Source organism: Sinocyclocheilus rhinocerous, unplaced genomic scaffold (assembly GCF_001515625.1).
Source record: "Sinocyclocheilus rhinocerous isolate Xijiao unplaced genomic scaffold, SAMN03320098_v1.1 scaffold45, whole genome shotgun sequence".
In the NCBI taxonomy this organism is placed as follows: Eukaryota; Metazoa; Chordata; class Actinopteri; order Cypriniformes; family Cyprinidae; genus Sinocyclocheilus; species Sinocyclocheilus rhinocerous.
Window position 1 is genome coordinate 18,776 of NW_015632734.1, and position 24,329 is coordinate 43,104.

General features: G+C 37.8%; 1 protein-coding gene across 1 annotated transcript in view; it reads left to right on the top strand.

The window, feature by feature from the left end:
* Positions 1-24,329, top strand: part of LOC107742947 (kalirin-like) — a 48,689-nt gene that overhangs the window by 5,941 nt on the left and 18,419 nt on the right. Inside the window, exons 2-11 of the mRNA XM_016556030.1 lie at positions 10,941-11,206; positions 15,955-16,095; positions 19,085-19,200; positions 20,128-20,194; positions 22,386-22,489; positions 22,573-22,642; positions 22,726-22,812; positions 23,390-23,482; positions 23,576-23,626; positions 23,766-23,843. Coding sequence (XP_016411516.1) covers positions 10,941-11,206; positions 15,955-16,095; positions 19,085-19,200; positions 20,128-20,194; positions 22,386-22,489; positions 22,573-22,642; positions 22,726-22,812; positions 23,390-23,482; positions 23,576-23,626; positions 23,766-23,843 — 1,073 coding nt within the window. The remainder of the gene's footprint in view (positions 1-10,940; positions 11,207-15,954; positions 16,096-19,084; positions 19,201-20,127; positions 20,195-22,385; positions 22,490-22,572; positions 22,643-22,725; positions 22,813-23,389; positions 23,483-23,575; positions 23,627-23,765; positions 23,844-24,329) is intronic.

Sequence of the window (24,329 nt, forward strand, 5' to 3'; positions counted from 1 at the left end):
GGGGGGGGGGTAAAAAATACAAGGTTTTTTTTGGCGGGTTCCCCTGGTAAAAATTACTTTCCAGTGGATAAATATCACGTTATTGGGGTCACTTCAACCCATGGACATAAAAAACAACCCACGGCAACAGTGTTAAAGTAGCCCAATTCTGCGGGAAAACCACAGACTTGGCAACACTGTTTATAAGTTTTAATAAACAGCCAATATGTATTAATAGGCATGCTAATAAGCAACTAGTTGATAGTGAGAATTGATCCCTATACTAAAGTGTTACCTACTAAACAACTTGTCATTGCCAAAAGGGTTAGGTGTCTTGGTGAAGGATCCCACCTTAAAAATGTTGTGTTTGCTTTATGTAAATAACCCTCCATATGCATGCAGCTTCAGCAGGCTGATGGTCAGCTGGAGACGGTGTTTCTCGGTCCAACGTCCCACTGAGAGAGTCAAAAGCACCATATCTGTATTGTCAGATTCATGCTGCATCTTTTAGTAGTTGACACAGACTCAAAATGTAGATAACTAGGCTGTTATCACAGTATATACTATTCAACATGTAGAAATGTGCCCAGTGTGCACGGGCCGGATGCTTTGCATGCTTTAACGAGGGGAAGTCGTGGCCTAATGGTTAGAGAGTCGGACTCGTAACCCAAAGGTTGCGGGTTCGAGTCTCGTACCGGCAGGGATTGTAGGGGGGGGGAGTGAATGTACAGCGCTCTCTCCCACCTTCAATACCACGACTGAGGCGCCCTTGAGCAAGGCACCGAACCCCCAACTGCTCCCCGGGCGCCACAGCAAAAAAAATGGCTGCCCACTGCTCCGGGTGTGTGTTCACGGTGTGTGTGTGTTCACTGCTGTGTGTGTGCACTTTGGATGGGATAAATGCAGACCCTAGTATGGGTCACCATACTTGGCCACATGTCACGTCACGTCACGTCATGCTTTACAGTATTACAAAAGACAAAATGTGAAGAAATGCAAAAAATCAAGTAGGACGTGTCCTAGTCTACACCTCATGGAGTTTATCAAGAGGTGATGATTAGTTTGGCGGGCACTGCGTCACTTGTAGTATTTCAACTGTGAGACACAACAGGTGTGCATCACTTTGATTTTAGTATCACTAATGTACTGTACTATTATAGTTTTTGTTAATAATCTAAATTAGATTTTTTTGGTCCCACCTAATATTAAGTGGCCTTAACTACTATGTACTTGCATCAAAAAATAAGTACAATATTTATTGTTCATATTGTATTGCAAAACACTTTCCTGTATTCACTTTAATTTAAAAGTTTTAGTAATTTGTGTTTTTTTGTCATTTGTATTATATTTTTTATGTCTATATAGTGTTTATTTATTTGTTATAGTTTGTTATTTTAGTACTTCAAGGTAAACTAAATAAAAATGAGAAATGTTGCATCTAGCTGAATATGTATTTTTAGTATTGACCAATTCTCACTATGAACTAGTTGCTTATTAGCTTGCATATTTCTACCATATTGGCTGTTTATTAGCACTGATGAAGCACATAATAATGCCTTATTCTGCATGAGCATATTTTAGATCCCTTAATTCTACCTCATACCTAAACATAACTACTACCTTACTAACTATTAATGCGCAGCAAATTAGGAGTTTGATGCAAAAGTCATAGTTAATAGTGAGAATATTTAACTCTGCAGAAAGGGTTAAATAACCCTAACCCTTAAAATAAAGTTTGACTATTTACTTTTATTTCAGTTAACGTTTATTTTGTTTCAAGTAACAATGTTTATTTATTTATTTTTTTTAATAGTTTTAGTTAAAAATGTTAAAAAATAATAACATATATTGTCTTTTTTTTTTACGACGACTTCCAACACATCTCATCCAATCAGATTTTAGCGATGAAACTGTCCATATAAATATATATAATTTTTTTTTTTTTACACACTAATGTCATGTATATGTATAATAGACTTCATGTATATGTATAATAGTTTGTATGTAGTTACTTTGGTAACACTTTATTTTAAAGTGTCCTTGTTACACGTTACATGCACGTTCTATTATAATAACAATTAATTATGCATAATTACATGCAAGTAACCCTAAGACAAAAGCCTAATCCTAACCCCAACCATATAGTATATGGTACATAACCATATATAGTAAGTACATGTAGTTAATTAATATTACTCAGTACTTAAATGTATAATTACACTGTGACAAGGACACCTTAAAATAAAGTGTAACCGTTACTTTGGTTACACTTGTTACATAATTATGTAAAATGATCTGTTAATGTGCAGCCTGGTCTGGCTGTCCAGGGCTTGAACATAACTCCTGCGGTCTTTGAAGAGCAAATTAGTTCAAATCCTCTTTTCATCAGAAGAGCTTTAGTGGCTCTTTGAAGACGGCTCTAAGAGAGAGATAATGTGGGAACATGGGAATGATTCCCTTGTTTTTTCTTCCTCTTGAGCGCTTGGGACATTTACAGTCAGTAATGCCTGTAATGTACAGTCAGCAGAAACGCGTCGTGAGGCGAAAGGTGTTGTCAGGTTAAAGCATGTGAAACTCCTCACCTATGAATGGAATGCGGTCCGTCTGGACTGCCTGTGTGTTTCAGAACCGGCTCGCCTCAGAAGAATCTGATTGTGTGAAGTATCTGTAAAAATGCCACATGCTTTAAAACATGCCTATGGTTCTATTGACAGCGAGGAATGTCAGTGCAAAGACTCAACAGCAGATAAAAGAGGACACATCTGCCTGTTTGTTTCAGTGAAGATTAAACCATTCACTCAGGTGCACCTCTAAGTCGTGTGGGAGACGCCACATTGTTTGACCGATGAAGGAATTTATGAATGGATGGTACATATTTCTCAGACATGAGGCCTTCAATTGTAAAGTGAAACTAAAGCTGAAATCAAGGCTACGTCCACATGAAGCCAGAGCTTTCCCTATCCGATCTTTTTTTTTTCCTCGTCTCAAGAAATATCTGCGTCCACACGAAACCACAAAACCGACACAAAACGATGTAGTATACATGCCAGACCAGTATGTGGCGCTGTAATTCTGCCACAGAGATACACTAAAAACGTAGAAGAAGACTTGGACTATGCACATAAACCTTGCTTGCTGTATACAAACGAACATGGAACAATACATTAAGTAATCTGTGTTAATGTTAGTTAATAAAAAGACAATCGTTCAGTGTTTGTTCATGTTTTTGATGCTGTCACGTGACGTAGCGGTGTCTGACTAGGGGCGCAAATTTCTGAAATTTCGTTTCAGAAAATATACGGATTCGCAGTCCACACGAAAACGCAAGGGCGGCGTTTTCAGATTTATCCACTCTGGGACCCGGTTTCAAAAAATATCGGTTTCACTCTCCCAAAACGCCGGATCCGTGTGGACGAAACGCCTATATGATACAAAATGTATGCGTACACAGCTAAATGCGTCTCCGTGTGGACGGGGCCCAAGTGTGTCATTTCTTATAGTTGTCTCTAGTTTTATAGCAGATGTTGAGTGAATCCTGGTACATTCTCTTGTCCAGAGCATATATGCTTCTAAATGACAGCTTACTTATTAGTTTTTGTTTCACGCTCTTATTGTTCGTGTCAAATTAATAACCATGACATCATCACTGTTTTTATGAGAAGTATGAGGAGGGAGTATCAGTCACTCTTTCACAACAGCACTGGGAACTCTGACTCATCTGAATTGTGTTAAATGAGGCCACCGTGTCTTATTTTTAATTTTATCACAAAGTATTTGGACATTCAAGACACACTTACATGCAAAAAAATCAAGACAGTTTAAAACATTTATTATAAAGAAAATAGTGCAAACGTGTTTTAATGTGGTATCTGGATGCTTTGTGTTACTCAAATGGTAGTAAAACTAATGGTTACACCTTTGTGTGACCTTGAGGAAAAATTACTTCAAAGATCCACTGCAGCTGATTAAAAGTTATTGCAGAAATGATTAAGAAAAACGACATTCACATATTTTTAGTGTGACTCAAGTGTTTAAATACTTTTGGGATGGTTTTCTCTCTTTGTACTTTTCAGAGGAGTTGCCATGCCACTAAACTCCTCAAAAGAAGCCATGCATGAAACTTAATCTACTGGATTAAGTTTCAAATCTATCTATCTATCTATCTATCTATCTATCTATCTCTGTCTGTACTGTATGTGTGAGAATATATATATCACACAGCACAATGCCACAGATGTCGCAAGTTTTGAGGGAGCGTGCAATTGGCATGCTGACTGCAGGAATGTCCACCAGAGCTGTTGCTTGCGAATTGAATGTTCATTTCTCTACCATAAGCCGTCTCCAAAGGCGTTTCAGAGAATTTGGCAGTACATCCAACCGGCATCACAACCGCAGACCACGTGTAACCACACAAGCCCAGGACCTCCACATCCAGCATATTCACCTCCAAGATCGTCTGAGACCAGCCACCCGACAGCTGCTGCAACAATCGGTTTGCATAACCAAAGAATTTCAGCACAAACTGTCAGAAACCGTCTCAGGGAAGCTCATCTGCATGCTCGTCGTCCTCATCAGGGTCTCGACCTGACTGCAGTTCGTCGTCGTAACCGACTTGAATCCAGCGGGTGGAGATGGGTAGGTTTAGGAGTGGAAAGTGGATCCAGGGAGTGGAAATGGGTAGGTTTAGTGGTGGAAATTTGATCCAGGGGGTGGAGATGGGTAGGTTTAGGGGTGGAAATGGGATCCAGCGGGTGGAGATGGGTAGGTTTAGGAGTGGAAAGTGGATTCAGGGAGTGGAAATGGGTAGGTTTAGTGGTGGAAATGGGATCCAGGGCGTGGAGATGGGTAGGTTTAGGGGTGGAAAGGGGATCCAGGGCGTGGAAATGGGTAGGTTTAGGGATATGTCAAGTGGGAGGAGTTGGATCTCAAGTTGGTGGATTTGGTGCACCACTGTAATACCAGTGTACTTACATGGTAACTCCTCAGGAACTGTCCACTTAATATAAAGTGTAACATTCTGAACACCAACCACAATTTATATGTAAAGCCTAATTTACTGGCCGCTGCTGTGTAACATCAGAGTAATTACATGGTAAATCCATATGAACTGTTTACTTTATATAAAGTGTAACACTTTCTTTACCTAAAAGTGCTGTTAGTACTGTTATACATTTGTACTTTCATTACCAAAAAGTTTTGTTACCAATGTCCTGTTACACATTTGTATTTACACATACCATTCAGTGGGTTGTTACATATGTGTAGTTACACAAACATTACAGCTGTAGATACTATGTACCAATGTGTACTTACACTGTGGTTACATACTATGTACACATCTAGTTACTATGTAAGTACACAGGTATTAGGGCCACTTAATATAACGTGGGACCAATAAACATTTAAGAAAGCTGGGAATGGAAAACAGTGCAAAAGGACCTTAGTTACCCAGTTAGCTACTGGGATTTTTAAACAATTCCTGAAAAAATCACTCACATGCAACACCTTCCAATGAAAAGTGAAATTAATAATCTAAGCTTGCATACAGTATTAGTAGTAGTAAGGTAATTTTTATTTCCTTATGTTAAACACAAAATAAGATATTTTGAAGAATGCTGGTAATCAAACAGTTGTTGGCCCCCATTGACTTCCATAGTATTTTTTCCCCTACTATGGAAGTCAATAGGGGCCAACAATTGTTTGATTCAGCATTCTTCAAAATATCTTCTTATACAGATTTGGGACCAAGATGGCGCCTCACATGGCAGCCACGGTGCTTGGCTCTCCAGTTGTTTTTGTGTTTTTGTTAGTTTTTCCTGTTTTATGTTTCTCAAACACGATCAGTTTTACCAGGGATGAACTGCTGAACATTTGGCAGAGCACACCACAAAATCTTCTACCGGTTTTCGACTGTTTGGACGTTTTGCTGAACATCGTAGTTAGTGGAGCAACGGCGCTGATCAAACTCTTCAAACTGCACTCATCCAGAGTGAACAAAAGGGCTAGCAAAATCACTCTGGACCCCTCACATCCAGCACACTCCCTCTTTGAACTGTTGCCGTCTGGTCGGCGCTACAGAGCACTGAGCCAACCTGGTCTCATAAAAATCCATACCTCTGGGTACTTTTCTGCAACACCGTTTTTACGTACATTACTGCAAGTTTCGCCGCAGTTTCAAAGAGAAATGTCCACTGAGTGGCGCTAAAACACGGGTTCAATACGTGAACCCTGGCACGTTTTTATTATGTTGATATAGGTACATATTGCTGTGTGTTTATTACGCTGCTTCAGGTACGTATTGCGGCGGTTCAGAATTCAAATATCCAAGGACTGTCGCTAAAGGTTAATGCTCTATCGTGTTGGAAATATGCCCTACACTAAACCCAACCCTAAACCTACCCGATAGTGTTAACAAATGCAAAACCGATATAAAAATGCCTTTGTTGATGCAACCGTGCCATTTGAACTTCCGTATATGCAGATTTGAACTGTTTTGTTGAACCGTAGTTACACGGGATTCGAAACGGAGCACCTCACTTCTCAAGTACGTTTCCGTACTCCATGAGCTACCGAGCAAACCTACCGTCTATGAAAACCTATAGATATGAAGCTGGATATGTGCGATGCTAACATTCAAAAGCATCAGTTTTCAAATCTCCCAGCATATTAAAATTGTTTTGAAGTCATAGCATAATATTCTTCAAGTAATTGTGTGAAAATTATGCTTTATTAATCAAAACTCTGTAAATTTGTGTGAAAAGGAATAAAAGGAGTTTTACTGCCTTTAGTGCTAATTTCTTTTGGAAACTGCAGTGATATATACTTATTGGCACGTATTTCGCGTCTCGCAAAAAATGGCCCCCAGGTATGTTTTTGCCATGAGACCAGGTAGCACTGAGCACCAGAATGGCCAGGCACAGGAACGGTTTCTTCCCCCAGGCAATCCATCTGAACACTTGACAATAAATGTAGAACACACAACACTATTATACATTTATTTATTTAACACACATACTTATTTTAATTTGCATCTTACATACCTGTACATACTAAATTGTCTAGTTTGTATATTGTATTTTTGCCATTTTGCACATTGTCTGTTTTGTATATTTGTATATTACTCTTTTTATTATCTGTGTTTTGTCTTGTCACTGTCATTCTGTCGCACTGTGGAGCTTCTGTCACTAAACACACACGGCAGGCTAGAGTGAGAGAAGGCCGGCGGATTCGACGAAGGAGCGTCCGGAGGGCTTGCGGCAACCACATGTGACGACCCCGGGCTGGACTCTGCTTCGCCCACGGTGAAAGCCAATTCGGCGATCTACAGCGCAAAGTTGATGTATTTCCTTCCTGACCAGCACGGATCAGCTCCAGGCATGACGAAGCAGATATCGTCCTCTTTTGGAAGACCAAACAAAGTAGTTTCGCTTTCACGTGGTTGACTCTTAACTTTTATAAAGAATATCTCTTTGGATTTGAGACTTTAGTCTTTGCAACTTTACAGATCTTCTTTATGCACCAAGAGCTCGTAACACTCCAAAGAGAAAGGAAAAATTGAAATCGCATCATATGACCCCTTTAATGTGAGAGATATTTGTCTAAATTAAGTTGTATAAGAGAAACAGCAAAGAGTATTTCCTGTATATCGTTTTGGTCTGAATTGTTTATGGCACTTTCATCTGAGGTGGTCACACTTATAATTTTAACTTAGTGCATGCAATGTTGCAGTTCCTAATAAAGTTGCTACCCAAATGAAGAGTAACAGACTTACAACACATTCCCCCGGTTTTATAGGCATGGTTTAAGGCTAGTCCCAGATTAATATGCATGTTTGAGCTGTCTCAACTAAAAATATCTTGCACTGATATATCTTAAAAAAAAAAAGTCAGTTCCATTGTTCTGTCTCAAGATGCACACATGTAACATTTTCTTCTAAGGCATTTTTATAAAAGCTGCTTAAATATCTTAATTTAACTAAGGCCTAGTCCTGGTTTAAGCTAAGCCCCGTCTGTGAAACTGGGCCATTATAATATACTTGCCAAAGTCAAATTTTATTCAGAATTTTTGCATATTTATACATGTTATGTCCCATTGTTCAGTTCTGCAATATTTCCTGCAGGAGCAGGACACTGATATGTGTCAATGGCGAGTTCCTTTTGCTTTGTAGTAAAAGTAGTCATATGATCCAGATGCTGCTTTCTGTGGAAATGTGATGTGACCACTTAAAAGAACAAAGAACCCTCTCTGTCTGTCTCTCAGTTACTGAGGCAGCAGCAAGAGGAGAGTGTATGTGTAAAGGGTAGTGCTTAATGACTGCTCTCCGTAAAGCCTCTCTTTACTCCACACATAATCACACACTCACAAGACTGCACACTTGTCGTCAGTCAGTCTATGTATTACGCAGGTTCACTCTTCAAAAAGCACTGCAGCACCTGATGGGATGCACTCCATCAAACAGCAGGACACACACTGCTGTGATGACTGGTTCTCGTGAATGGCTCACACGTGTTGTATCGAGCCTGGTGAGACAAACACAGAACAGTGTGATCTGCATGTGTGAAGAGCAGTGTTCGTTCTGTTTAAGCACGATGCTCAGTTCAGACAGCTGTGATTTCTGCTGAATCAGTGTGTTGTAGCAGAAATTCACTTATGTTTTCATCACAAGCTTTATGACCAACTCTCACAAGGTCACTTCCTCTAATGAGTCAGCCATTAAAGGCCGTACTCAACACACACAGATGTCATCAACACAATGGGCGTCTGGAGAACAAGTTAATCTGCTGGTAATGATACTTGGTCTCGTCATGAATCAGGCCTGCATGCGCAAGAGAGAAAAATATATGGAATGTTTTCAGTGATGCTTCGGTGAGATATAATGTCAATTTGTTTGAAATTTTAACGTTAAATAGTGCATGATTTGATAATTTAAAAACCTGCTGATATTAGCAGTTATGTTATGCATAATATACCAGTGCATTTCTGTGCAAATGTGATGCATTAAATTTGATTTAATTTATAACTAATTGTAATTCAGTGATCACCAATTTTTGAACACACAGCAGAAAAGACTTTGTTACATAGCCTACAATTGTTTTAAATTATATAACAGTTACAGTGTCAAAGAGTTAGATGCAATGTGCTTTAATATTGTGGGTAATGTCTGCTTGAGCTTCTTCTACACCACAAGAATATTGACTTTGCTAGGTGTGTGGTTTGCATTTGTGGAATGTGATCAATAACTTTGAACGAATGTGTTATAGTGTTACATTTGAAGAGAATAGCAGTACTGTGATGCTCTGTAGGTGTTTTTCAGTTCTTATCTGAAATGTTTGTTTATCATTATTCACAGTGAATTGTGATATTTGGTTTCCAGTTAGCGGGAGTTGGTTAATGTTGGGCTGGTGTTAGATTTGAAACATTTGGCATTGCTAGTTCTTCCTGTGCTGCACTTCTGTTAGTTGTGTCTGATTGAAGGATACAGTCTAGGTTAAGCCCTTGAGTCCATCTGTTGGTGATACTGCTGAAAACTTTATTTGTTGGATTACTTTGATTCCTCATTTTAATTTCCTTTTAGACAGATTAACCTGTCTAGTTATACTCTCTGAGAATGCTGTTGAACACCGTAAAAAGTAATAGAAACTTGATGATAGGTCCTAGTGTTGATGTATATATTGAGAAGAAAGGGGGGCCAAGCACTGAACCCTGAGGCACCCCTGTGGAAAATTAATGTGACTTAAACACCCCTGCTCTCCAAAATAACCCTGAATGAGTACATAGTGCAGATTCCAAGGAACCAAGGCTTGAGATGATACACAGGAGGATTTGGTAGTCTGGTTTCAAAAGCAGATGATTGATCATCTGAAAGTGGGTCTTGCCAACTGCAGAGCTTCCGGACTGAGTCTCTATTGAATGTTCTCCTTTGATGCCTGACTAAAGCAAATTTTTCTGTGACAGGAAAGAAGAGAGCTGATTGAAAATGACTTGTTTAAAGGGGTCATATGATGCGATTTCAAGTTTTCCTTTCTCTTTGGAGTGTTACAAGCTCTTGGTGCATAAAGAAGATCTGTAAAGTTGCAAAGACTAAAGTCTCAAATCCAAAGAGATATTCTTTATAAAAGTTAAGAGTCAGCCACGCCTAACTGGTTCAGCTGGCCAATCAGAGCAGACTGTGCTTGTCAAAGGAGGGGGCTTTGTTGAAAACGACGTGTGAGAGGCGGGGCATAGAGGACCTACAATAATGTACAGTATTTGAAAAATAATGTGTTTTTTGAACATTAAAGCATGTCAACATATTCTGTTACACCAAATACACAAAATAATGATCTTTAAAATAGCACCCCCTAAATGACCCCCTTTATGACCCCCTTTAAGTGATGTTGAATGAGACTGGGAGGAAATAATTATTTCACTAGTTTAGGGTTAATTCAATTAATTCAAACTTAATAACTCTCGTAATAAACATGTTTACTAAAGAATTTATATAGGTTCCTTGTCTGTTAGACTTCCATTGTATGTTTATTATTGTAAATGTATTTTCTGCTTGTTTTCTTTTTAACAATCTGAGGGGTGAGTCTGTGGAATATGGTAATCAACAACATGCCACAGATGCTGCCCATAGTCTGTAAGCTCCCCGAAAAGCATAAACACCGTGGCTTTTTGGTGCTTTCAAAACATTGTTCTGTTTGTTTGAGTATCCCAACCATAATGTCAACCAGAGGTGTTAGTTTGGGGTGGGACTGCCTGTTTTTCTGGTCATTGGGTGGATGGGTGGAGTATTTGAGAATCCTGTTTTTCCCTACTAGTATTTTCACAAATCCAACTAATAATGCCAGTGACGCAGAAATTGCAAACCTTAAGTTGTATTTAACCTGAAGTATTCCTTAAAAGTTGTTTTAGGCCTGATCATCACCTTCATAATGAACTTTACTTTCAGTCACCCTTCTCTGTTCTTTATGCTACAGAAAACTATGCGGTTAGCGGCCCAGAAGGGAAGACGGAGTCTGTGACCACACTGCAGCCACAGGCATCCCTGAACTCCCTGCAGAGCAGCTCCCCTGGACCCAAGCGCTCTGGAAATACACTGAAGAAGTGGTTGACCAGCCCTGTCCGGCGCCTCAGTCACGGCAGCAACATCAAGAAGATCCCTAGCAAACAGAAGCAGAAACGTGATAGACGAAAGAGCATAGATCTGGGGCCGCCTGAACTACAGGATGACACCCTGGAGGAGGTACTGTACATTTTTTCAACTTACTGGAAAGTTATTTTTTTTTTATACTACGTTGAGGAAAAGCTTACAGCCATCTGATTGAATTAAATGACAATACTACAAACCTGACTTATCACCTTATTTTTATACCATGGCAATCCAAGGAACTTCAGACAATACTATTATTACTGTGGTATGTCCACCAAACCATGATGGTAATCACTCTCCCTGCAATACAGTGTATTTACTGTGTTTTTTTTCTCCAGTTCTCACATGGCCAGACCGGCACCTTTTTGCCTATTTTGTTGTTTTGCGTAGGTGTTTTTACTTTTATTTCACCATTAAAGACTCAACTAATTTTTTTCAGTAGGGAATACATCAACACTTAAAAAAAAAAAAAAAAGATCGTCACAATAGAAATAACAATTTACAATGTTTTTAACTACACATCAATAACAGCTGTTACATAAATCCAGTCCAATCTTATCAGTGAAGTCAGGACAAACTGAGCTACATCACCATAGTTTGTTTATTTAAAGAATATCTGGTAACACTTTAGTATAGGGACCAATTCTTACTAGTAACTAGTAGCTTATTAGCATGCCTATTATTAACATATTGACTGTTTATTAGTACTTATAAAGCACATATTCGGCATGACTATATTCTACTTCCGTAATCCTACCCAATACCTAAACTTAACAACTACCTTACCTAACTATTATTAAACGGCAAATTAGGAGTTTATTGAGGCAAAAGTCATAGTTAATGGTTTGTTAATAGGGAGAATTGGACCTTAAAATAAAGTGTGACCGAATATTTTTACATTACCATAAGAATTCCCTAAAACAATGTTTGTTGTCAATATTTTACGTTTGTGTAGCAGCATGTGGTGACGGTAGACAGCAGCTTTTACGTCAGAGTGTTTTATAGCCGCTCCTTCATTCTCCATCACCATTTTTTTACGCAATCATGACCATACAGAGAAAAGTAGGCCTGTTGTTCTGTATGCTGTATTAATGGCGTATTAAAGGGCTGCTATGTCCCCGGCAGCAGCCGTTCAGATCGGAAGGGTGATGATTAGCTTGACTTTTTAAAGCTGTGCGCTATATAATGTGCTGGTACAAAAGAGCCTCTGTATTTGTCAAGCAGGGTATGTGAACCCCACCACAATGACCCATATTAACCATGTCTGCTGTCTTTCAGAGCAAATTCTTCAACAACAAACTCTGAGCATTTAAACTAGTGCACTGAAGCCAAATAATATAGCAATAAACCACTTGAGGCTGTGTGTTACAGTGATTTTATCACAGGTAAAGGATTTTGTTAGGCATAAGTGTGATAATATCACTGTAATGTGTTGCCTCGTGTCGTTTATGGTCCTCAGTAATATGATTTCAGTAGTATGACATCAGTGTTCAATATACAAAGCAACATAATTATCAATGATTGTTCTATAAACTAGATTTTGAGGTGCTTACGCTTGCAAAACTGTGCCGCAGTGCATATTTTGAGGATTGTTTTGGTGTTCATAATTTTCTATGACGGTTATTCATCACTGAAAGTAATAGCACAGTTTGAGGTATTATTCTGGCAAGTATTATGTACATTAGCCTCTCTGTAGGCTGTTTGACATTCAAAGATATTTCTAGAAATGATTGAACCTTGTGAAAAAGTCATACATTTTAGCATAAATTTAAAAACAAAAAACACTTATTACAGAAAATACACTTTAAAAAGTTATATCTTTTTAGACTAACTTTTGTATTATAGTTTAGATTTGTATTAAATGCAATTAGTTGAATGTAAGAGTGCTTTTTTCACCAACGTAAGTAGGACTTAAGTACATCTTTGTATGCAATTTCAAAATTTGCTTCTGTTGTTTTTAAAATAGCACAGTCAAATTGCTGAATGTACTGACAAGAATTGATGGTAAACTAAACTATTTAATGTAATTTCTATTGAAATGTATATAATGTATTTAAATATATTGGTATTTATTAGAGCTGGGCAAGTTAACGCGTTAACGCATTAATTGATTAATGCCGACAATTATTTTATCGTGCATTAATGCAGTTTTTTTTTGTTATTATTATTTTGAAAGTCCGTTGCTCGCTGGCTCTGAATACACGTGGGTCAAAGACATTAAGATGTCCACATCAAAAGAAATTTACAAAAGTGATTTTATGTCCATAGAAAGCACATTAAATGTAAGTAAAGCGTCTACTTTTAAGGTTTCGAATAAGTTTTTGGAGAATAAAATGTCAAAATTTGGTTGAAATAATGTTAAATTGTCATTCAGTGTAACACAATATTTATGTAAAAATTGAAACAACATGCGTATTCTGACTTGTACATATTATAATATATAAAAGAATAAGGGAGCATATTAAATTTGATTCTGTTTTAAATGAGTAAAAAATTCTTACTGACAAATGGGCAAAACCTAGGATAGTGGCAAATTTTAAAAATTTAAAATTACAACTAATTAGTATTTGGGGTGAAAGTAATTAGTCTTTTAATATGTCATAAATAGATTTTTGTTGTAAATATGCCTGACAGGATTGTTACACTGAATGACATTTTAGTGGTGTAAAACAGGGAAAAATGTATGATATTTATTTTTTGCTCAAGAAAAACAAAAACAAAATTGCAATTAAATTAAACAGAATTTATTTATTTTTTTTAGAAAAACAACAACAATTTAAAGCAGTATTACAACTATTGTTTTTATGCTTAAACCCTTTTTCGTCTTTGACCCACATACAGACAAACCATGGGTCACAGGAGGGGTGGGATGTTGATCAGTACTGGCTTGGGATGGGTGTCATCACGCGTCTCAACCAACGAGAGCATTTGGGGAGGGCCTAAGACTGCAGGAGCGCTCCCGATAAAATTATTTAGGCTAAGCATCAACATTCACAAACCACTGTTCACTGTTATTTTTTAACAGGAAAGAATGCAACGTGCTCGTAATCACGACTTCATAAGTGGGAAACAGGAAGTTTCCGATAGCACGCGAAGACAGCAGAGAAGCGCTCTCGCTCAGCACAGTGGAGTGCATCGTTTTGTTAACTTTGTGGTTTATTATTTTGAGTCGTTTGGGACGCTGTAACACACGGCCCTCTCACAATATATTGCTTTACAGATCTATCACTTTTACCGCTCAGAAATGTTCACGCAATCATGCTGCACATATCAGAAGTTCAGCGCTCCGACACTACATGCGTACCACGCACGAGCCCAACTGAACCGTGCTCTGGCCCACCTCTTCCAACCGAGCCAGGGACGGCTAAACGAACCGCGCCAAGCTGCAAAATATTTTCTATAGAAACGTTAATGCCCTGGCAGTGGCAAATAGCTTTGGTTTTATATTTAATTTGATTACATTAATGTTTAAGTTGAGATTTCCAATAAATATTTTAACTGCTACTACGTAAAAAGAGTACTGCTGCAAAAAAGCTCCTTATTTGTTTAAAGTGTTTGCAAACCAAATGTTATTGCACTTTTGTTCATATAGCAGTACTTTTAAATGAAAAAGGTGCACAATACACTACTTTTGAATTCATTATTGAATTGTGTGCATAATGCGATTAATCACGATATTAATCGCAGAAAAACCATGTGATTAATCGCGATTAAAAAAAAATTAATCATTGCCCAGCACTAGTAATTATATGTTCGTAAAAATAAAGTTGCAATTAGTACATTCCAAATATGTTAACAATGTTGGAAAATACCATAAAAAAATACCATACTACAGTATAGTTAAAATTAATATCAACTATTTTAAATGTGCTTTTTAGTATGTTAGTCAACATCCAAATAAATGTAAACCTTTTTTAAAAAGCATTTAAAATTAATTCAAACAAGTAAGTTAAGTAAGTAAGCAAGTTAATTCAAACATTATGATTTAAAACATACTTTAAAGGGGTCATATGATGTTGCTAAAAATAACATTATTTTGTGTATTTGGTGTAATGAAATGTGTTTATGCTGTTTCAAAAAACACATTATTTTCCACATACTGTACATTATTGTTTCTCCTCTATGCCCCGCCTTTCTGAAACGCGTCGATTTTTACAAAGCTAATCGTTCTGAAAAGCGAGGTGTGCTCTGATTGGCCAGCGATCCAGTGTGTTGTGATTGGCCGAATGCCTCAAGCGTGTGACGGAAAGGGCCACATGTCACGTCACTTTTCACTTTTTCACTGCGGCGGCAACAATATTACAGCGAGAATAAAAGTTACTCCTTCTTTCTTTGTGTGAACATTTGGGCGGTGTTATGCAAATCTTCGCACATCGTGACGTAGACATGTGGGGGCGTGTTAGAACGAGCCGTTTTAGGTAGGTGTGGCTGACTCTTAACTTTTATAAAGAATATCTCTTTGGATTTGAGACTTTAGTCTTTGCAACTTTACAGATCTTCTTTATGCACCAAGAGCTTGTAACACTCCAAAGAGAAAGGACAAATTTAAATCGCATTATATGACCCCTTTAATATGAACATTTGATTTGACACTATTACAAAGTGCTTTTTTTAGAATGAGTGCACTTTTATTCATGAATGCATACGCACACTTATAAAGTGGCCGTATTTCATGAATAATAAATCTGCAAGTACCTTTTTTTATATGCTTTTAAGATTTGAAGTACACTGCAAGTGCACATTCAATACAATAAAGTGTACTACTTTTTCACAAGTGAGTGATCTGTTCTGTAGTCACTGGGAACTGATATAACACGATTGACTTCTTCTTGTGTTTGCAGAAAGTGCGTAAAGAAGGAACACTCTCCAAATCTTCATCAGGGATGCACAGCGGAGGAGAGGAAGAGCCTGAGGACGAGTCTCACACTCCCCTCCCTCCACCAATGGAGATCATCAAAGACCCGTCTGCTCAGGAAGAGAAGGTACACACACACAACAGAGAGGGAGGAGTGTGAGGAGAGTCATGTCATAGGAGAGGTCCGCAGGGTTATTAATGTGGAGAGAGATTTATTAAATGCATACTGTGTCACTCATCATATGTTCATAACTATCTCCACCTGCCTCCCTCATAGCCCCACACACACACACACACACAGGGGCTTTACTAACACTGTTTTTCTTCCCTGATGTCAATGTCACCAGTAACTGCTGGGGTGGAGGCTCCTTGTCTCACATTCAACAAACCACACATCCACCCTATTGTTGCAATGAAGCTTAAATTATGTAGTTGTGAAACTTTTACTGTTGCACTCAACTCTGGCTCTTTCACACGCTGTGCCTTGCGATTGCAGTTGTAATGTGTTTACAGCCCAATGCTGTCTGACAGGGTGAATCTCAAAAAGAGCGTGGCCTTATTTCCCTCCAAAATCGAAATTAAAAAAAGCATTTCATTAAGAAACTAAAGACTAGTTTTAAAACCATTATGATTGCTTGTATTGCGACATTTATTATTATTAATGTAACCCAGATTATCTCTATCATTTTTGTTTTTGTAATTCCCATTATTTTCATTATTTATTATTATTATTATTATTATTATTATTAGACTCTCTGTACAGTAAAATAATAAGAAATCCAATTCTCACAAGATGTTTTTCATGCTTAAATAAAAATGTATACTTTTATTGAGCAAGGATGAATTAAAAAGTGACAGTAAAGAAATGTATGATTTCTATTTCAAATAAATATTGTTCCTTTTATTCTGTTCTAAATTTCTATTAATCAAAGAATCGTAAAAATGTGTCACCGTTTCCACAATAAATATGAAGCAGCACAACTGTTTTCAACATTGATAATACTCAGAAATGTTTCTTGAGCAGCAAATCAGTATATTATTATGATTTCTGAAGATCATGTGACACTGAAGACTACAGTAATGATGCTGAAAATTCAGCTGCGCATCACAAGAATAAATTACATAACATTTAGAAACCAGATGTTTATTAATTGTAATAATACATCACAATGATTCTTTTATAGAGTATTTTTGATCAAATGAATGCAGCCTTGGTGAACATAAGAGACTTTTTATAGAGAAATCGTTATAGACCCCACAATGTTGAACAGTAGTGTATACAACAAATACTGTCGTAAAATATAAATGTTATACATTAGATCTGTTTTACCCATTAAAAACAATCATAAAAATGAGAATTTGGGGAGAAATTACTAATTGTCATAAAAATAATTGCAGTGTCACTTTGCACAATTTGTAAAGGTCTTAAAAGTTGGTCTCATTTTCTATTTGTGACCCTGGACAACAAAACCAGTCATAAGGGTCAATTTTTCGAAATTGAGATTTATACATCATCTGAAAGCTGAATAAATAAGCTGATCATTGATGTATGGTTTGTTAGGATAGGACAATATTTGGCCGAGATACAACTATTTGAAAATCTGGAATGGAGACTATAATTAGTTATTTTTCTTTTGATTTGGAGGTGAAATGTTTGGCATGTTCTTGGCATGGCCTTCGCTTCTCTTCTCCCCAAAGCAACGCTTGATAAACTGGGCTATAACCCAGCATCCTGAGCTGTTCTGATCTGCCTGTGTGTTCTTTCCTCCTCCTCCTCCTCACCTGCTGTCTGTCATGTAGTCGTCTGTGCTGCTGGCTTCACGGCAGAGCTCGGCTGACGTCCCCAGTGCTGCTGAGCTTGTCAGTGCTATAGAAAAACTGGTCAAAACTAAGATGGTGAGTGTGCCACTGAACCCGAGCAGGGAGGCTTGATAGACTAACCTCCTGCAGGCTTTCCTCGTTTCCTTTCTGTTTTCTCTTGCTCTGAGACAGTCACTAACTCTTGCACTACTGAGATCTTCTGCACTAGTCTCACATGCACGTGTCTTTTGTTCTGTGCGGTTGTATATTGTTACTGTACTCTTGGTCTCATTTATAGGTGTAGACGAACCTGCTAGGATGCTAACATGCTAATCTGTGCTATGTAGTCTTGTCATTGTGTTGGTTTAAGAGCATGTTTCGGTTTCTGTTCATTGTCCATCAGCTTGCTCTATTCAAAGATTCAGTTTTCATTAGAGCTGCTGTATACATAAAATGTCTCTATTATCGGACAGACCCTAAAACACGTGTCCTGAGAAACAAAGTTCCCTCAATGTTTTTTTTTCTTTTCTTGATGAGCAAAATTTGTCTCTATTGGCCACCTGAGCAAAAACATTCTTCATACCAGACCTGTTTAGCACACACAGTGTGTAACTTAACTTTACTGCTCTATTTATATTTCATTTGACCTTTACCTGAGAAAACATTTTTTTACAGTGCTGTGTTGCTTACCAAGAAATTCTATTAAAAAACATTCAAAAAAATCTCACGCAGAACAGTTCAATTCTTTAGAATAATATAATCTGAAATAAAAGTAGCAGTTATTGCTTATGAATTCCCTTTTTTATCTCAATTATTTATTAGGTTTATAATATAATATAACATAATATAATATAAAAACAAACTGAAGCATTTAAACTGATAGAATAGAATAGTATAGAATAGAATAGAATACAGACTGAGAAATCACACTGGGATTGTATTGCATCGCGAGACATGCTAGGCTATGAGATTTTTATTAGATAATATTATTTTTCCACACCTGTGATGGCTTTAGTTATGTTATATATTTGACATTCAAGGAATATTCCATTATTGTGTTCATCCTTAACTGTCATATATTGCAGGTCTTTTGTGGTGAAGTAATAAAATCCTCCCAAACTTGCTGGATATTATGGCTCACTCTGTGGCCCGGAGTGACGCTTTTCTCCCCTTTGAATCTTCCGAGCAGCTCTGATGGTGTTTACTGCAGTTTAGGGCCATGTCGCATATAAACCCTTCAATTGCTGTGTTTGTTCTCCCACATCAGGCCTGGCTCTTCCAAATACTGACTGTTTGTCTCGTCTCTGTTGCTGTAGACGCTGGAGCCAGGCTCGTACCCAGGATTCAGTTCAGTGAACCCAGCAGAGCAGAGCCCAGCGCCACCCAGAAACCCTGAACTGGAGCAGAAAGCCAAAGCACTGCGTGGACGAATGTAAGACACACACTCTTCACTCATGAGGCTTGGTCTGGGAGTCAATTCTACAAACGTTACAGTCTGATTTCAGGTCACAGTGACCAAATCACGGGTTGTTTGTTTGTGCTGCCAATTGCTTTATTAATTTCTTATTTATAAAATATATTTGTATAGTTTGGCTCCAAGGTATGTTAACCTAATATATAATGTATACGTGTTGTCACGCAAATTGTGCATTGCATTGCATTTTTCATGTTTTATTTATTCATTTTGGTAAATATTTATGTTTAGTTTATATAATTTTTTTAAATGCAAACAATCCATATTATTATATTAAAATGTATAAATGAATGGTTCTTTATTTATTTATTTATTTAGTGGGAACTAGTGTGGAAAACATATTGGTTATTTGTTAACTAGATTTTTACTATATTTTAATTTTTACACACTGTTGAAAAAAATCTTCTGAAAGAAATTACATATTTTTTTGAAAAATAAATGAAGCCGCATTCCAAGCCATTTCAGAGTGAGTACATAAATATTGAGATATTGTCAAAAGATTGAGAAATATCAAGATTGTTTCCACTGTGTTGCCCAGACTTAACTCAACTTGGTGGGGCAAAAGAAAAAGAAGAAAAAAAACAATCTGGTTACATCTGGTAAAATGCAATTGGTTCATGTAAAGCCACCAGATCTGGAATCAATTCCATGTTCATGTAACAGGCAGTGTTGAGAAAATCATCTCTCTGAATGATATGGCTCTCATTAAAGATCAGAGATATTTATGGGAAAGCTAGGCGTTTGGTCTTTTTATTTGAATTTCTCTTTCACTCTGCCCTTAAAGGCAAGTGTGGCATTGCTAAACCTGACACATTTTTTTATAGATTAGTCCTTTTGTGCCTGTGCAGAAGTCTTTAATAAAAACAATTGTTTGTTCTATTGTAGGTTTGTTGTGAATGAATTAATCCAGACAGAAAAAGACTACGTGAAAGATTTGGGTATCGTGGTTGAGGTGAGAATAGCTGACATCCTGACAGTAGAACATAATTGACCTATCGGTAAGCCCCTCCCCTCGAATGCAAACTAGCCAATGGCAGTCGAGTATCAGTTGCACGGAGAGCGGAATTCAGACATCTTCAGGTTTTAGCGCCGTAGAGAAACACTGGGAGATCCGAAGCTTTCATCGTTTTTATGGTGTTTATGCTACAAAAATGGCAAAACGATGTGCCTGGGATACTTGTAACACTGATTTCAGTTATCCTGAGAGGATAGGCAATGCAATTTATTTTATTCTATTTCCTAAACCCAAACAAAACAGAGCTAAATGTCCCTAAGCGTTCACCCCCAATCCCAATGAAGACGAAAACGTTCATTTTCTGGTTGTCATACACTCATTTTCATCTGCTCAAGCAGAACATTAAAGGAACACTTCTCTATTTTTGAAAATAGGCTCATTTTCCAACTCCCCTAGAGTTAAACAGTTGAGTTTTACCGTTTTTGAATCCATTCAGCCGATCTCCGGGTCTGGCGGTAGCACTTTTAGCTGTAGCTTAGCATAGATCATTGAATCTGATTAGACCGTTAGCATCTCGCTCAAAAATGACCAAAGAGTTTTGATATTTTTCCTATTTAAAACTTGACTCTTCTGTAGTTACATCGTGTACTAAGACCGACGGAAAATGAAAAGTTGCGATTTTCTAGGTCGATATGGCTAACAGAAATTGGCTAACTTCCGTCAACATATCCAACGTGACCACCTGCTTGCACAGGGAGCGTGCTGGGGACTATTTTCAGGCGCTGCGTAATATCATTGCGCCAGCTGCACCCATGGTACGGCAGCAAAGTTCCATGATTATTACGCCGGAATGAGAGTATAGTTCCTATTCATTTTCCGTCAGTCTTAGTACAACTATACTCTCATTCCGGTGTAATAATCACGACACTTTGCTGCCGTACCATGGGTGCAGCAGGCGCAATGATATTACGCAGCGCCTGAAAATAGGCTAACTTCCGTCAACATAACCAACGTGACCACCTGCTTGCACAGGGAGCGTGCTGGGGACTATTTTCAGGCGCTGCGTAATATCATTGCGCCAGCTGCACCCATGGTACGGCAGCAAAGTTCCTTGATTATTACGCCGGAATGAGAGTATAGTTCCTAGCCATATCGACCTAGAAAATCGCAACTTTTCATTTTCCGTCGGTCTTAGTACACGATGTAACTACAGAAGATGCTAAGCTACAGCTAACAGTGCTACCGCCAGACCCGGAGATCGGCTGAATGGGTTCTGAAAACGGGTAAAACTCAACTGTTTAACTCTAGGGGAGTTGGAAAATGAGCCTATTTTCAAAAATAGTGGAGTGTTCCTTTAATGTCATCTTGTGTTTCAGCGAGGTATCTAATACTAGCTAACGTTAAAGTTAGTGAGTCCATGCTAATGTACAAACCTAAATAGCGAACTGTTCTCACGTCATGTACAGTGTAGGGCAAAAACACATAAACCAAGGTCTACATTTCACTGTCTCTTCATATTAAACTGGTTAAATGTAAATTAATATAATCTTACCCTGTGATACATGAACAGTGTTGATCCGGGATTTTTTCATCTGCAATCGTGACGACCGTAACATGAGGCTTCTCCCGCTTGCATTGTGATCTGTAAACCCTCACTTCCAAATTAATACCCACCATATTTATTTTTAAATCTTTTATATATCCCTCCATGGCATATTTAAGTCCCACTTGAATGGTGGCCCTTCTGTGTCCAAACTTTATCAAAAACATATAGGGACAAGGTTTTCACACTGACAGCTGTCATTGTAAGACAGTGAGCAACTAGCAACAAGTTTGTTTGGCCGAGTTCGCAACAGTAACTAAGGGGGCGGGGCTTACCGATAGGTCAATTCTGTGACTATAGGCATATTTTGACTTTAGCATGAAAATGCTGTCTTAAAACACTCTACTATTGCTATTCTTCTTCATTTGTCTTTTGTCTTAAGATCAAAGCCATTTGCATCTTTCTCATTTGGCATCATTGGCAGTGTAATTACTTATTTGCATCACTATTTGCTCAGGGTGAATGTGCTCTCATCCTAGTGTTCATTTATCATCATTTACAGCAGCTGTAGACAGACATGTGAAGTACCGTTGCCTTTATGAACTTGCGTGTATAAGTGGTATATGAAATCATTTTTTTCTGAAGGGGTTTATGAAGCGAATAGAGGAGAAAGGAGTTCCTGATGATATGAAAGGGAAAGATAAGATCGTCTTTGGAAACATTCACCAAATCTACGACTGGCACAAAGAGTAAGCGCCTCAGATTCTCTCAGCTCCTCTTACTGAAAAAAGACTAATATGGAACTAATTTAACGTTTATTTGCTGTCTGAAGTTTTTTTGTTGGCGAGCTGGAAAAATGTCTTGAAGATCATGAAAAACTGCCTGGGCTGTTCAGTAAACATGTGAGTATGTGACTGACATCAGGTCTGATGTGTTAGCCGTGTAAAGGCATTGCTCATGAAGTGTTTCGCTTCTATGTGTTTAGGAGAGAAGACTGCACATGTATGTGGTTTACTGCCAGAACAAACCCAAATCTGAATTCATTGTTGCAGAATACGATTCATACTTCGAGGTAACACACAATTTATATTACTGCAATAGAGTGCTGCAGTGATGACAGAAGTTAACATTACCCTGGTTCCCTCCACAAAAACCCAATAGGATTTTTAGATTATTGCAGTAAATAAGCTCTGTGACCAAAAAAAGTTACTCAAGAGGATAATCTTCACAAATGAACGCAACTTTAATGAATATTGTAGCCTAAATACAATCAGCAAAAGTAAAAGCTAATGTTATATACGAGTTGTATACAAACTACACTACAGTCACCGACACTTACAGTAGCTACAGACAACTTCTTCAGTCTTTATTTAGAACATTGGAAAGTTTGAGTTAGTATAGTTTACAAGAGCATGATTGTGAACACAAGAAGGCTGTAAAAGTGAGCTAGTGTGTGGATGAGTTCAGTGTGATGACATTTAATGTCCCAACAACTTCTGTAGTCCCCTTGTTTGGGACAAGTAACATTAACTCTGGGACAATGGAATCAGGATTTCATGGGAGTTGGGACTCTATAAAATCACTCTAAAATGAAAAACAAACAATTAATCATTGCAAGTGTAAAATCGTGTGTCTGTTTTGGTTCAAAGGGGATTCAACAAGACGTCAACTCAAGACTGAGCATCAGTGATTTTCTCATTAAACCCATTCAGAGAATTACTAAATACCAACTGCTACTAAAGGTATAAAGGCTGTGATCGATGGTGAATAATAATGTTTTATTAATGTGTGTAATTTCTAATATAATTAATTTGTTAATATTTTTATCGGTTAAGGACTTCCTGAAGTACAGCGCAAAGGCAGGGTTGGATTGTCAGGATATAGAGGTAAAAATGAAGCTGAAGTACATGTCTTAAATAATAAACGAATGGTCAGTCATAAACTGAGGGTAATGCCTTTTAGGTTTTTGTAAAGTTTGTTGAAGCAGCTTGTGATACAGGTTTCTGTTGGTTTTCTCTGTAACAGAAAGCAGTAGACCTGATGTCCCAGGTGCCCAAGCTGTGCAATGACATGATGAACCTGGGAAGACTGCAGGGATTTGAGGTACACTGAAAACTTCACTGTACTCGTTCCGAAGTTTCATCAAAGCAAGCGTACTGAAAAGACATTGTAAAAGGTTACAGTGATTTTACCGTGATTTAAGGGGTGTTCTACTGTCGTCAGTTACTCACCTTCATCTTTGAAACACAAATGGAAATATTTGAATGAAACTTGAGCGATTTCGGTCTCATTGTCAAGGTTTGTCACATGCATACACTCTTAAAAATAAAGGTGCTTTAAAGGTTCTTCACAGCGATGCCATAGAAGAACCATTTTTGGTTCCACAAAGAACCATTCAGTGAAAGGTTCTTTAAAGAAGCATCTCTTTCTTACCTTTTTATAATCTGAAGCACCTTCTTTCGCCCATCAAATATTGTAAGTGGAAGCTTGTAACACGCAAGCATGTTTGAATTTTCACAAAACCCAGTGAGGTTTGTTTCAAGTATGGTTGGGATTCCATTTACCATATTTGATGTATGCTATTGCTCT